Source organism: Carettochelys insculpta, chromosome 29, assembly GCF_033958435.1.
Source record: "Carettochelys insculpta isolate YL-2023 chromosome 29, ASM3395843v1, whole genome shotgun sequence".
Lineage (NCBI taxonomy): Eukaryota > Metazoa > Chordata > Testudines > Carettochelyidae > Carettochelys > Carettochelys insculpta.
The window spans coordinates 12,516,200-12,530,462 of NC_134165.1; the positions used below are offsets into that span (position 1 = coordinate 12,516,200).

General features: G+C 49.1%; 1 protein-coding gene across 1 annotated transcript in view; it reads left to right on the forward strand.

The window, feature by feature from the left end:
• Window positions 1-13,959, forward strand: part of LOC142003450 (uncharacterized) — a 37,308-nt gene extending 23,349 nt beyond the window's left edge. Inside the window, exons 10-18 of the mRNA XM_074980407.1 lie at window positions 4,961-5,526; window positions 8,027-8,238; window positions 9,417-9,477; window positions 10,330-10,425; window positions 10,798-10,962; window positions 11,389-11,514; window positions 12,414-12,634; window positions 13,471-13,505; window positions 13,616-13,959. Of these exons, the coding sequence (XP_074836508.1) occupies window positions 4,961-5,526; window positions 8,027-8,238; window positions 9,417-9,477; window positions 10,330-10,425; window positions 10,798-10,962; window positions 11,389-11,514; window positions 12,414-12,634; window positions 13,471-13,505; window positions 13,616-13,959 (1,826 nt within the window). The remainder of the gene's footprint in view (window positions 1-4,960; window positions 5,527-8,026; window positions 8,239-9,416; window positions 9,478-10,329; window positions 10,426-10,797; window positions 10,963-11,388; window positions 11,515-12,413; window positions 12,635-13,470; window positions 13,506-13,615) is intronic.
• Window positions 13,960-14,263: the final 304 nt, after the last annotated feature.

A 14,263-nucleotide genomic window follows, 5' to 3' on the forward strand; every position in this document is an offset into this window, starting at 1 on the left:
TGTAACCCACATACCTAGGTGTGGTTCACGGTCCCATGTAGTGGTACCTAGACCACTTACAGAGAGAAAAAAACGAGTCGCCTCTACATAGGGTGCTCACTTTTCTTTATGCCAAATACGGGACACCTGGCCTCGGGAGATGGGGATGCTGCTGCCCCTTGTCAGGGCTCCACAGCCTCCTGGCTGGGGCCACAGGGGTTCAGGGCAGTGGGCCTGTGGAGGAGATCCCCAGCTGTGGAGGCAGGTGCCCTGAGTTAGGACTCCCGTCAACAGAGAACCGTGTACAGTGTCCCTGGCAGTGGGAGCTGCCATCCCAAGGCAAAGGGCACTGGAGAACAAGAGTCCTGTGGAATCCAGGACAATTTGTCTATTTCTTAGAAAAAAAATCGGGACACCTGTAAGAGTGTGAGAGGGAGGCCAGGCAAGGCAGCGGTTAAACAAGGCCTGGTGGCCCAATCAGCCCCACCCCGGTTCACCTGCGGCCAGTGTCAGTCCTGGAGGGGTATAAAAGGAGGGAAGCCAGCCCAGTTTGGGCTGACCAGCCCAGGGGCAGGAGCTCGCTCTGAGGCAGCAGGGCCCAAGCCAGAGCTGCCACCCGATCATCTGCTGGAGGGTGCAACCCAGGACCCTCCCCAGGGAGCCCCTCTCCCGCCAAAGGGGGAACTAGCTTCTTGAGGCCACACCCCAAACTTAACCCATAGACTCTGAGGTGGGGCTGAAGATTCACCCAACAGGCTCTAGCTGGGGGCCTAACCACTAGGCAACCCGGTCCCAGGTGTGAACAGCTCACAGAGGGCTGAAATAGGGGACTGTCCTGGTAAAAATGGGATGGGTGGTCAGCTTATCTCTACAGTCTTAACTGAGAGCAAGCTGGTTTTTAGTGTATACTGTAGAGGGTCATGCACTAAGCTCCAGAGGTCCCAGGTTCAAGCCCACCTGTGGGTGGTTACAAGAGCACAAGGAATCAGACTCCACGCTCCAAGTGTCAACAGCGCCCCTGAGGCTGGAGCTGGCCAGGGGAAGCTGAGCAGACCCTCTCCTTCAGACCAAACGAACTCCCTGCTCAAACAGCCACCTGCCTCTACAGAAGACCTTGGTTCACACGGTGTGCATAATACATTCCAGAACCACAATGTTGCAACAACAGGCAAGGGTGGGGAGCGGTATTGTCATGATCAGTCACTGCAAACCTGTAGCTGCAGCTCCTTGCACATCACTTTTGCCCTTTGTCTGTCGCTTTTCCTTGGAATTCCTTTGTGATGAACACCAGCCGCATCGTCCCCACCCGACGGTAAGTGCTGAGGGGAAAGTTTCATTTATTTTCTTTTAAGTTGGTCAGGATTGTTCTCCGTTTGCGGAGGTCTCCGCCCCTGCTAGGATGTTCTCCGGCTAGCAAGACATATCGCTAAAGTAAAGGTTAATGGATGAGTATTGCACTGCAAGAGTACTCAGGGCTGTGCTTTTCAAAGAATCTATGGGATTTCAGTAAGTGATTAGCGTATGCTTAGGTGTGGGGGTACGGGATGCAGTCATAAGCTACATCTGGCTCCTCATTTTTCACTCCTTGAGGAAGCCATTTGACCCTGAGGTCTTGATTCCCCACCGTCGTGCTAGTTGTGTGGTCCTTTGGAGTTGTGCAAAGTGAAAACAATGAGGGACCGATAGACCGTCGGAAGCATAGAGGCAGTGGGGCCGACAGCCACTGCAGGTCCGCGGAAAGGTCGGAGAGGAGCCTGGGTCTGCTTTCCCAGAAGGGGCGGGGCCAAGGGTGGAAGGGGCGAGGCTAAAGGTGGAAGGGGTGGGGCCTATGGCAGTCAGCCCTTAGCGCTGCTCAGACCACAGTCCTGTCCCTCCCCAAGTGTCTACGGAGCAGCACAGGAGCACGGTCACAGCATTTCAAAGGGGCCTGGCGCTCTGGGTCCCTTTGAAATGCTGGGCCCCCTTTGCCCCTTGCTCTCACCAGGCCTGCGTACAAGAATGGGGAATTGAAGTCCTCCCAAAAGTGTGGGGTGGATTTTGATGGCAGCAGAGGACATCTCAGCCTAAAACAACAAGAAGTCCTGGGGCACCTTATAGACTGACAGATATTTTGGAGCATGAGCTTTCGTGGGCAAAGACCCGCTTCGTCAGATTCATCTGACGAAGCGGGTCTCTGCCCACGAAAGCTTATGCTCCAAAATATCTGTCAGTCTATAAGGTGCCACAAAGATTCTTGCTGTTTTTGAAGATACAGACTAACTCTGCTACCCCTCTGATATTCATTCCAGCCTAAGTACACACAAAATAGCCCAAATGGAGTAGCCAAGTTGTGAGATTAGACCAGGGCTCAGCAAACCCTGGCACGGTGCCAAGACTGGCACCCGGGCTGATTTTCATCAGCGTGTAAGGCAGGAGCTCGGCTGTTCCCCCAAAGATTTCCGGATCTCAGTAAACAGTGTGCTCTTGTAGCCAAGAAGGCTAACTGCATACTAGGGTGCATTAGGAGGAGCATTTTGAGCAGATCTAGAGAAGTAGTTATTCCTCATCTGGAATATTGTGTCCAGTTTTGGGCCCCCAGTATAAAAAGGATGTGGATTTGCTGGAGCAGGTTCAGCGAAGGGCAACAAAAATGACTAAGGGTCTGGAGCACAAGACCTATGAGGAGAGGCTGAGGGATTTGGGCTTGTTTAGTTTACAGAAGAGAAGACTTAGAGGTGATTTAATAGCAGCCTTCAACTTCCTGAAGGGGAGCTCTGAAAAGGAGGGTGAGAAACTGTTCTCAGTGGTGTCAGATGGCAGAACAAGAAGTAATGGTGTGAAGTTGAAGAGGGAGAGATATAGGTTAGATATTAGGAAAAACTACTTCACCAGGCAGGTGGTGAAGCATTGGAATGCGTTGCCTAGACAGGTGGTGGATTCTCCATCCCTTGATGTTTTTAAGTCCTGGCTGGACAAGGTTCTGGCTGGGATGACTTAGTGGGGGTTGATCCTGCTTGAAGCAGGGGGCTGGACTAGATGACCTCTTAAGGTCCCTTCCAACTCAGGGATTCTGTGATTCTATGATTCCCCTCATCCCCCGTGCCCCCAGGAGGTTGCTCAAAGCCGCACCTCCTGTGGCTTAACAAAAGACCAGCTAATGCTACCAATCCACCTAAAAGGCAAAGCTCTGCATCTTCATATATTTATTAATGAAGTTGTTGTCAGTAGGACTATTAGTGACTTTAAAAAGTATCACCGGCACTCATACATAGTGGTCTAAAGGTCAAATTTCGGCGCTTTGCCTCAGATCGGATGCTGACCCCTGTATTAGACACTCAGAATACAGTGCGGTTGTTGCTAAGTAAATCCCCAGTTATTTGGAAGAGAAGGTGGGCGAGGCAATTTATGATCTCATCCTCCTTGTCACTCCAAACGCAGGGTGTTCAAGGCTATTCCAACAACATAATTGCAATTCCTGCCTACACACATGTCGGATGGGCAGCTGGTGAAAATCATCAGAGCCCTGCTGAGTTCATCAGCTCTGTCAATTTACCCCCCATGAAGTTGTGACCAGGCTTCCTTTTAACTTTTTCCGTCTGTGGGTGGAATAAATTTTGTTATGTGCCCCAAGGTGTACGGATGTGCACCACCAGTAGAAACACAGGCTGACAGCTGTGGGTGGCAGCGTGGCTGACGGGCACTGCAAGCCGTGGGGTAAGGTGGAACAGTGGCCCCGCTCGATGCCTTCCAGAAGAGGAGTGGCCAAAGGCAGAAGGGGCTGGGCCTATGTCAGTAAGCCCTTAATGTTACCCTGGCCCTCAGCACAGAGCCCACCCGCCGTTAATCACGGGCTTGCGAAGCAGTGCAGCAACACAGCTGTAGCACTTCAAATGGGCTGCTGCTAGATTAGCAGTGTCAGTGGCCAGAGCTCCGGGCCCCTTTGAAATGTCAAGCCTGGGAGCAACTGCCCCTTCCCCGCCTCCTCCTTTCCCTAGTGGATGCTCTGGTCATCAGCTGGATGGCACTTGAATCTCTCCTGGGCAGCTGCCCAAGCACTCAGCTTACAGGGAACCCTTTCACTGATGCCAGCACTGCCTCCCATGTGTGCCCTTCTGCTATATCCCTCTGGCTTAGGTTTCTTATCCATAGACAAACTTTCAAATGCATTTAGGGCCCTGAGCCCTTTTGAAAATCTGACGCTAGTTGAGGCCCTTAATGCAAGCTGAGCGCTTTTGAAAATCAAGTCCAACGGCCCCAGGCACCGTGGTGATACACAAGTCGTACGTAAAATGAAAGAGTTAAAACACCACTCAATAAGAGTTTTCATGCAGGACGCGTGCGAAAATTTTCTTTACCAAAAATTGCCGTTGACCAAAATTAAAACCAAACCGCAACATAGACACCAAAATCAGAGTGAAGTAATTGAATCAGACATCACACAAATGAGGAAGTAACATTGTGTGTGGTTTTAATAACATAAAACATAGACCGTCCTTGCCTTTTTCCGAATGCTCGCGGCACGCCTACGAGCTGTTCATGGAACACCGGTGTTCCACAGAACATCGTTCAAGATACACTGGTCTAGCTGACCTTGCTTTTAAGGTAGAAACAGGAATCTAGGGTCGAGGCTTGGCAATCATGTGGCATAAACGCGGGGTGAGCCTTGCAATGACAAGACGCCTCAGCATTTTTTTTGTTGGGGCCAGAAATGACTCGCACATGCCACGAACTCTTTCCCACTGCCTGTCTTGTTGCCTACGCAGAAGCCAAAAGGCGACAGTTATTTCCACACAACGGGAAATGCAACCACTCTGTCGCACGGGGGTGTGGAGGAGGGATGACCTCACTGTTCAGAACGCTGCAGGGCATACCTTGCCCAATTAATCAGGAAGCTAATCCATGCCGTGAAGCCCATCCCAGGTGCTCCAGCAAATAAAAGAGGTGGCCTCAGCCCTTGGAGAACAGAGGTTCCTCCTTCTCTTTGCTCTCTTCTCTTCTGCAGAAACTTCACTCCATCCTTCCTTCCGTTTTACCCAGACCGCTGCAATGTCTCAGATAGTCCAGGCAAGATTCCAGGGTGGAAAACAGGGCTTCAGCGCCTGTTCTGCTGTCATCCCAAGCAGCTGCCGTAGTAGCTACAGCTCATATTCTGTAGCCCGGGCCGGGGGCTGCGGTGCTGGCGCTAGAAGAGTCGGTGGTGGTGGTAGTTGCTTTGGCAGCAGAAGCCTCTACAATGTAGGTGGAGCTAAAAGAATCTCCATGGCTGGAGGCAGCGGTGGCTTTCTGTGTGGTGCTCCAGGGCCAGTTGGCTTTGCTGGCAGCACAGGCTGTGGATTCGGTGGCGGAGCAGGCAGCTCCTATGGGTTTGCTGGAGCTGGGTTTGGTGGTGGAAGGCTTGTCCCTGGGTTCCCAGTGTGCCCCCCTGGCGGGATCCAAGAAGTGACCATCAACCAGAGCCTCCTGAAGCCTCTCAACTTGGAGATCGATCCCAGCATCCAGAGGGTGAAGAAAGAGGAGAAGGAGCAGATTAAGTCCCTCAACAACCAATTCGCCTCCTTCATTGACAAGGTGAGAGATAAGATTTCATGGATATTTTGTCTTGATTTTTCTGTGGGGGGGAAACACCTGTGTTTGGGCCCTACCAAATTCACAACCACGCAAAACGCATCACAAACCGTAAAATCCTGGAATCATAGTATCCTAGGGCTGAAAGATTTCAGGAGGTCATTGAGTCCAGCCCTTTGCCCAAAGCAGGACCAACCCGAACGAAATCATCCCAGTCAGGATTTTGTCAAGCCTGGACTTAAAAACCTCTAGGGGTGGATCCATGAAACCACCACCTCTTCAAGTAATGCTTTCCAGGTCTTCCCCACCCTCCTGGTGAAATAGTTCTTCCTAATATCCAACCTAGACCTTCCGCTCTGTAACTTCAGACCATTGATCCTTGTTCTGTCATCTGTCACTGCTGAGAACAGTCTCTCGTCATCCTCTTTATAGCCCCCCTTCAGGAAGTTGAAGGCTGCTATCAAACCACCTCTCACTCTTCCATTCTGCAAACTAAATAAGCCCAAACCCCTTAGCTGCTCCTTGTAGGTCATGTGCTTCAACCCCCATTAATCATTTTGGTTGCCCTCTGCTGGACTCTTTCCCATGCCTCCACATCCCTTCTATACTGGGGGGCCCAGAACTGGACCCAATACTCCAGAGGTGGCATCACCAGTGCTGAATAAAGGGGGCTAAATCACTTCTCTAGATCTGCTGGAAATACTCCTCCTAATGCCCCCCAATATGCCATCAGCCTTCTTGGCTACAAGGGCCCACTGCTCACTCACATCCAGCCTCTCACCCACAATAAACCTGATATCCTCCCTTGAAATCTGGCCTTTGGCGCGTTTCCCGGCCATCAACTGCTTCTCGCCAGCTGCCCAGCTCTGGAGACAACCTTGGTGCCAGCAGCTGTGCAGACGTAAGGACAGCTGTACTGCAAGCCTCATACAACAATTCACCCCACAGATCCTTTTTTTGGGTCAGGACCCCTGCAAAGACCCCACCACAAAACTTCAGATTTAAATGTCTCCGATCATGAAACGTACCATTTTTAAAAATCCTATGACTATGAAATTGACCAAAATGGAGAATGAGTTCTGTAGGACCCTACTTATCAGCATTATCCCTCTGCAAACACAACTGAGAGTGAGGAAGGGATTAAGTCTGGCTTAACCCATTCATTTGGTGCAGATCTTTCTGTCCACTGTAGCTGACATCAGCAGCTGGCTGGTAGGGACTCTTTCTGAATATCATTTTGTGTTATTACTCAATTAATTGTAAAATGGCCAGACACTGGAGCTGTACCCATTTAAGCCACCCGGGACCCAGACCTCCAGATTTGAATTACTTTGAAGCTAGAAAGGTAACACAATGCAATCATGTACAGGTGGTTCTTTAACAGTCAAGGTATTTTGAGGCTTCGCCTGACAGCATTCATTCATCTCTGTGCTGATTGCGATGAGTTTCGCCAGAATAAACAGCATAGGAGCATAACAAAAACCTTCCCATTCTTGTTGTGCAATCAGCAGGCATTTGTGGTCAAAGCACATGTGAAATTGTCCTGTGGAATTCTTTTACTCAGCCCCCTTAAGGGGGATAATAAAAATTGGAGATTTCTTTTCCACGTAAGACATACATTTTCCCTTAACTCGGTCTACGAGTCATCCTTTGCACCTATGCACAATGTGCAAAAGACAGCCCATCTGTCTTGACAGCATTTTAAAAACTACCTTGCCCAAGTGTCAATGGACGGATCTAAGATTCCACAGATAGCTTGAGCTGATTGGTATAAGGAACAGAGAAATCAGCTTCTAACTAGTTTGCAGGATGGGCAAGATGCTTGATGTCAAATGTTCTACACCCTTTTACCAGCTGAGCGTCTGGCTTTGACCAGTCTTGCTCCTTAGACAAGGATGGACAACCACCAATAATGGGTGGTCTGCATAAGTGGCCCTTCTTCATGTCAGTGGGCTGCAGCAACCTGCAACCCAGTGTAGTTGCACCTGTGGTCCTGCAGCCCCTACCGCCGTGTACCTCTTACACAGCAGGGACCAAGAGCCCCACACTTACCTGCTCCTTCCCCTTCCCTCCCAGAGCTGGAATGCTCTGAACAGCTGACTCACAGAGTGCCAGATCTGGGCGGGAGAGGATGGAGCAGACACAGAGCACGAATCGGCTGATTTGTGGCTCCACCACAAGTGCTGGCAGGGAGGAAAGAGGCGTAGGAAATGCAGGACTCCAGTGCCCTGATGTGCGAGAGGCGTGTGGGGGAGAGGGCAGCCCGGGGCCCACGGGCCACAGGTGGAGTCTCAGTTGCTTGCCTGAAGCCTATGTCTCACCACTGTCTTTGAGCCCATTGAGGGCTGAGGGCACTTAGCCTCTGTCAGGAAGTGCTCAGCACCTTGCAAGCTTGGACCCTAAACCTGCATCAGAATTAACCTGAATAACCCCTATTATTTTAACACTTCTGTGGTTTTTTATGGGTCCATTTAAGCATCTTCTGGATCCTTGTGCTTTTCAGGTCCGGTTCCTTGAGCAGGAAAACAAGGTGCTGGAAACTAAATGGACCCTGCTGCAGGAGCAGGGACAAAAACCTGTCCAAAGCATCGAGCCGCTCTTTGAAAGTTACATCAATAATCTCCGGAGGCAGCTGAACAACCTGCTGAATGAAAAAGGGAGACTTGAAGGCGAGCTGAACAACATGCAAAACGTGGTGGAGGACTTCAAGAACAAGTAAGCCCCTGCCTCTCCAGCTGCTCCTTATCACGATAGCATCAGGGGTGCTTCAGTAAAAAAGAGAGTACCTTGGTGTGGTAATAGCCATCAGATAAGGAAGGGATGAGACTGACCAATCACTGTGTGTTCGCTAGAGGAGATAATATACAGATGATGCCACTTCCCCGTAGCTGACAGTTGAAAATCTCTCTGTTGAGTGAAGGGACGGAGGAGGTCAGGGATAGAATGGATGGCAAGTTCAGTCCAGAATCTGCAAAGATTCATAAATACAGTTACTGGTGTGAGTAAAACAGCTCCTGTGCGTTCGATTTTGGGAGACTACACCCTTAAATTGTAAGCAAAGAAACAGAGTGAGCGACTGACCCTCCCCCCAGGAAGAGAGAAAAAGAACAGCAAGTTTATCTGAGGTACTAGTCTATGGATATCAGTTTGCCTGGTTTAGTCTAGACCAGTGGTCCCCAACCTTTTCACTTCCGTGGACCCCCATTAAAGCCAGTTCTAGCCACTACGTAGACTTCATTAAATGAAAAAGGAAACCATAACATTGATTTTTGGACAGCAATTATTGGAAGACAAGTAACACAGAAGTAGACGTATTAGTCTGTGTTCTAACAAAACAAACCAGCAGCCTTGTAGCTCTTCAAACACTAACCAAATAACTTATTAGGTGATGAGCTTTCATGGGACAGACCCACTTCTTCAGATCAATAACATTTCCAGTAAAACTGTCAGTCTGTACTGGAAATGCTACTGACTGGAAGAAGTGGGTCTGTCCCACGAAAGCTCATCACCTAATAAATTATTTTGTTAGTCTTTAAAGTGCTACATGGCTGCTGGTTTGTTTTATTACCAGAAGATCTTTAATTTAAAAATAATTGACTGTAACTTTGCAATTTATTTAAAATTTATTTTCTGTGATCATTTTTATTTATCTTTTCTTTTTTTCTTGGGCCCCCCCGCAATACCTTCCCTGGCCTCTTGGGGGACCCCAGATTGGGAACCACTGAGCTGGACAGAGGGGCTGCTGTTTGAGTTATCCTGAAAGCTAAAATTCCAATCCTGGTGACGCTAGTGTCGCGTGCTCACCCAGAGCTCTTGAGGAAGTTTATTCTAACAGGCTGGAATTATCTTGGTAATTACTTGCTACACAAACACTCTCTGCCCCCTTCCATTAGGTACGAAGATGAAATCCACAAGCGCACCTCTGTGGAGAATGACTTTGTGACACTCAAGAAGGTGAGTGTCATTAGTGTAATGCCACCCTGCAAGCCCAATTACCGTCTTTCAACAACAGATGGAGACAGGACTGAGGACAGAAATGTTGGGCCCCTGGGAAAGGTGGGAGGAACTGGCTCTGGACCCTCCCAGAATGGGCATGGCCTTGAGCAGAAGGGGCAGGCTGGGGCCTAGCCCCCTCCTACCCGCCCTTCTGTGTTGTCTGGACCAAGCAGCCAGGAGCTCTGGCAACTATTTACAAGTTTCCAGCGCTGAGGCTGCTGCTGAGGCTGCAATAGCAGCCCAATTGGCCAGGAGCGGCAGGCTCTGTCCTTCTTGCCCCTCACATCAGCAGACCTGCGTAGAGATCAGGGCACCATGGGGCTAGGAGCTGTACAGACACAAAGAGGCTGACTTTGCCCCAAAGAACTTACAACAGCGGAGACAAAGGAAGGACTGTTAGCCCTATGGTACAGATGGAGAACTGAGGCACAGGCAAGTGTAAGGGGCTTGTCCAACACTACACAGGGAATCCGTGGCACAGCCGGGAACTGAGCCACGCTCTGCAGAGCATCAGTCCAGAGCCTTAATCGTGAGACCTCTCAAATCAGCCACCCAGCTGCACCACGATTCACAGCCAATAGAACATCCTTTGGGTTTATTCTTCTCTGGGAAATGATTCTGGCATCAGCGTAACCCCAGAGGCACTGAGACCATTGACAAGGGAGAGTGACATCTCTGCCCTGCAGGCTGTTGGCTTTTAGCTCACGTAGTAGAACACAGGTTCATTCCCTCCTCCTGACAACCCAGGTTCATCGGGCTTACACCAGTATTGTTGCTGGCCTTCTCTCACTGCAGTCCATTCCCTTTCAGGATGTGGATGCTTCTTACATGAACAAGGTGGAATTAGATGCCAAGGTGGACTCATTGACTGATGAGATCAATTTCCTGAGAGCCCTGTATGAAGCGGTAAGAACCAGCCTCCCGAGGTCTGTTTCCATGTGTTTTAAATGAGTTATCCCAGCGACATGCAGAAGTCAGAAGCTTTTTCACAACGACACGGACTGTGCGCCTTCTAATTTTTGTCCATAGATGCATGGAATAAATTTTATTGAGTGCACCCAGGCATGTGTGGATGTGCACCACCAATAGAAACACAACCAGCGGTGGGAGGCTGTGGGCACGCTGTTAGAATAAGCTTCCTGATAGTTATTTGAATGATAACCCATTAAGTTAGGCTGTTGCTTCTGCTTATGGCACACTGTGAAAAGTTAAGTTGTCTACACATGAGAAAAAGTCTCTTTGACTCATAAGTCACCCATTTATTGGCATGGATTACAGGAGCTGGCTCAGATGCAGGAGCAAATCTCCAACACCTCTGTTGTTCTGTCCATGGACAACAACAGAGACCTGAACCTGGATGGCATCATTGCGGAAGTCAGAGCTCAGTATGAGGAAATTGCCAACAGGAGCCGAGCGGAGGCTGAATCTTGGTACCAAACGAAGGTGAGGCACCATGCAGCTGCCCAGGGTTGAGTTCCACTTAGCAGCACGTTCAGCTGCGTGCCGCTATTATGAGGGCTTATTTGTTGCTCATGCTGAGCATCCAGAGGGACCGCCCAGGGATGGCGAGGTGATGGACTGTGCTAGATGCCTCACACCAGTGTTGCCTCTATTTTTTCCATCTGTGGGCAGAATAAATTTTGTTAGGTGCACCAAGGCATGTGTAGCTGTGCACCACCAATAGAAACACAGGCTGCTGGCTGTGCGAGGGTGTAGACGCTCTGCTGATCAGCTGGGCAGCACCTGAATATCTCCTGGGTAACTGCCCAGGCGCTCAGCTGACAGAGAACGCTGCTGCACACAAATAATAACAGGCGTTGCCCGAGTATGGTCTTTAATATGATGCACGTGTCCCTTTGCGTATGGCAGTATGAAGAGCTGAAGGCTACCGCTGGCAGACATGGGGACAACCTTCGCGACACCAAGCAAGAGATCTCCGAGCTGAACCGGGTCATCCAGAGACTGCGGGCTGACATTGACAATGTGAAAAGACAGGTAGGCGCTGCAGCGGCATTTTCTGCTGCAGTTTTGTTAGCTCGGGGTATGTCTAGATTATGCAGAAGATTGACCTGCTCAGCGTCAATCTTCGGGAGATTGATTTTGTGCGCCTGGTAGAGACGCATGAAATCTGGGGTCGACAGACAACCCCGGTACTCCTCAATATCATGAGGAGTAAGGGAGGTTGACAAGAGATTTTCTCCCATCAACCTCCCTCTGTGAAGATGGCTGGGTAAGTTGATTGCAGATAAGTCAATTCTAGCTATGCAACTGCTGTAGCTAGACTTGGATATCTACAACCGACTTACCTGCCTCGTGTGGACCTCCCCTGAGTTCCAAGACTTAGGTGACTACAACCTCACTGATATCTCTTGTATTTGGCCCCTTTGAACTCAAGAGTAAAAATGCCATTAAGAGAAATTGAACCTGATGTTTTAGCCTCTAAAGAAAATTAATCAATGCTATAGGGCGGAGCCAACTGGCGTGGAAATGAGTATCGCTTCCCTGAAGTCAATGCAGCATGTTGATTTCAGCAGCATGGTACGTTGGCTGACCATGTGAGCTGCAAATGGTTAAGCTGCAGGATCCTATCCCTAATATTTCTTCCGTTCCAGCCCCTTGGCCAGAATCTGTTAATTGTTGCAAACGTTCTTGATTAAAACACTGGGAGCCATGTTGCCAGTGGCGTAAATGGCTCCAGTTGATGGAGCTGGGAAGATTTAGCCCAGCTAATGCCCTGTCTCAAACAATAGAAAAGTTGATGACAAGCGATGAAATTCCCAGAGTTTAATCTCATTTATTTGCACCCAGACTGTATCTGGCAATTTCATACTAGGAAGGCAGGAGAGTTTGATGTTTCTTATGGAGGTTTAGATAGCTGTTCTTCTCTCCCATAGTGCGCCAACTTGCAGGCGGCCATTGCTGAGGCCGAGGAGCGCGGCGAACTGGCCCTCAAGGATGCCAGAGAAAAACTGGCTGAGCTGGAAGATGCCCTGCAAAAGGCCAAGGCAGACTTGGCCCGCCAGCTGCGGGAGTACCAGGAGCTGATGAACGTCAAGCTGGCCCTGGATATCGAGATTGCCACCTACAGGAAGCTGCTGGAAGGAGAGGAGAGCAGGTGGGTGAATTCCACCCTTTTTATGACCAGGTTTGAATAGGTACTGAGCATCTAACTGTGCAAATGAAGTCAGGGGGAAAGACCAGCGCTCAGCACCTCTGAAAACTGCCCCTTCCCTCCCCTGCCCAAAGCAACGTCTTTTTCTGCTGGAATCGATTTAATGGTTAATGAAAAAATGGGTCTGAAACTTCTGAAATTTGAATGAGGTACACAGGCTGAACCTCTCTAACCTGGAACTCTGTGGTCCAGCAACATCTGTAATCCAGCATTATTTTAGTTAGCGAGGCAACCACTTATAATGAGTGTGGCCAAGTTTCCCATGGTTCTATAAAGCTGGTTTCCAGCCTCAAGTACTGGCTGTCAGTGTTCTGTGCTGTTACTTGGCTGGAATTTACCTCTAAATGTCTCCTAAGTACCGAGTAAGCTGTGAAAATGTTGGTAATGTGCTAGACAATATTGACCTCCTGTGGTCTGGCAAATTCTCTCGTCTGGTACAGTTGCCGGATGAGAGAGGTTCAACCTGTATTTGCAATTGTTCCTGAGCATTTCACCAAGTTCCTGTTCTCTGTCAGCCAGTGTGTAGAGAAATTGCAATTTTTTTTAAAATGTCAACACAGAGCAACAAAAAATGAAAGCTAGTCTAAATTTTGCTGCAAACTTTTTTTACTCGGTATATTAGGCTTTTGACTAACTGAACATTTTCATGGAAAATGCCTGTTTTCTGCATGCAGAGTGAAGGGAAAATTATGGCTATTTCCTGTCTTTTTTTCCACTCAACTCTCCTGTCAATGAGCTTCACTTGAATTCTTACTGTCCTCTCTTCTGTTCTCTTACAGGCTGTGTGGAGAAGGCGTTGGTGCAGTGAATATTTGTAAGTCATTTGAATGCACAGATTTTACAACTGCTTTGTTTTAGTCTCGATGTGCCACTCAGTGGCCACCATTCAGTGAGATCTCAACACATGGTGCTTTCTTTTTGCAGCTGTGGTCACCTCAAGTGTTGGAGGTGGGTATGGAAACAGAAGTGGCCTCGGCATTGGAGGTGGAAGTGGTGTCTGCATTGGAGGTGGAAGCGGTCTCGCCATGGGAGGTGGAAGTGGTGTCTGCATTGGAGGTGGAAGCGGTCTCGCCATGGGAGGTGGAAGTGGTGTCTGCATTGGAGGTGGAAGCGGTCTCGCCATGGGATGTGGGCTCAGTGCCGGAGGAAGCAGCTGTAGCTCTGGTAGTGGAAGAGGCTTTGGAGGGTTGAGCCTTGGAGGTGGAAGTGCCTCTAGTGTGAAATTTGTCTCAACGACCTCTTCCACCAAAAGAAGCTACAAAAGCTAAAATTCTGTGATCAACATCCTCGCTCCTTCAACGAAACAGCTCCATGGTTTTCTGATGCTAAATATTGCTGACCTACAAATATGGCCACCATCGTGAATAAGGGCAACATTTTCTAACCTTCACTTCCCAAACCAAGCTTTAAAAATGTTGGTCTATATCTCAATTTTCCAAATGTTGCCTTGAATCTGTTCTTTCTTCAGTCTTGCTATCTATTGTCTCTCCCATAGAAACTAGAACCTCTGTCCAACAAAAACAGAAAGACCCTATTTTTCCAAACAGCAGAAAGTGTGTGCTTTCCTCGAAA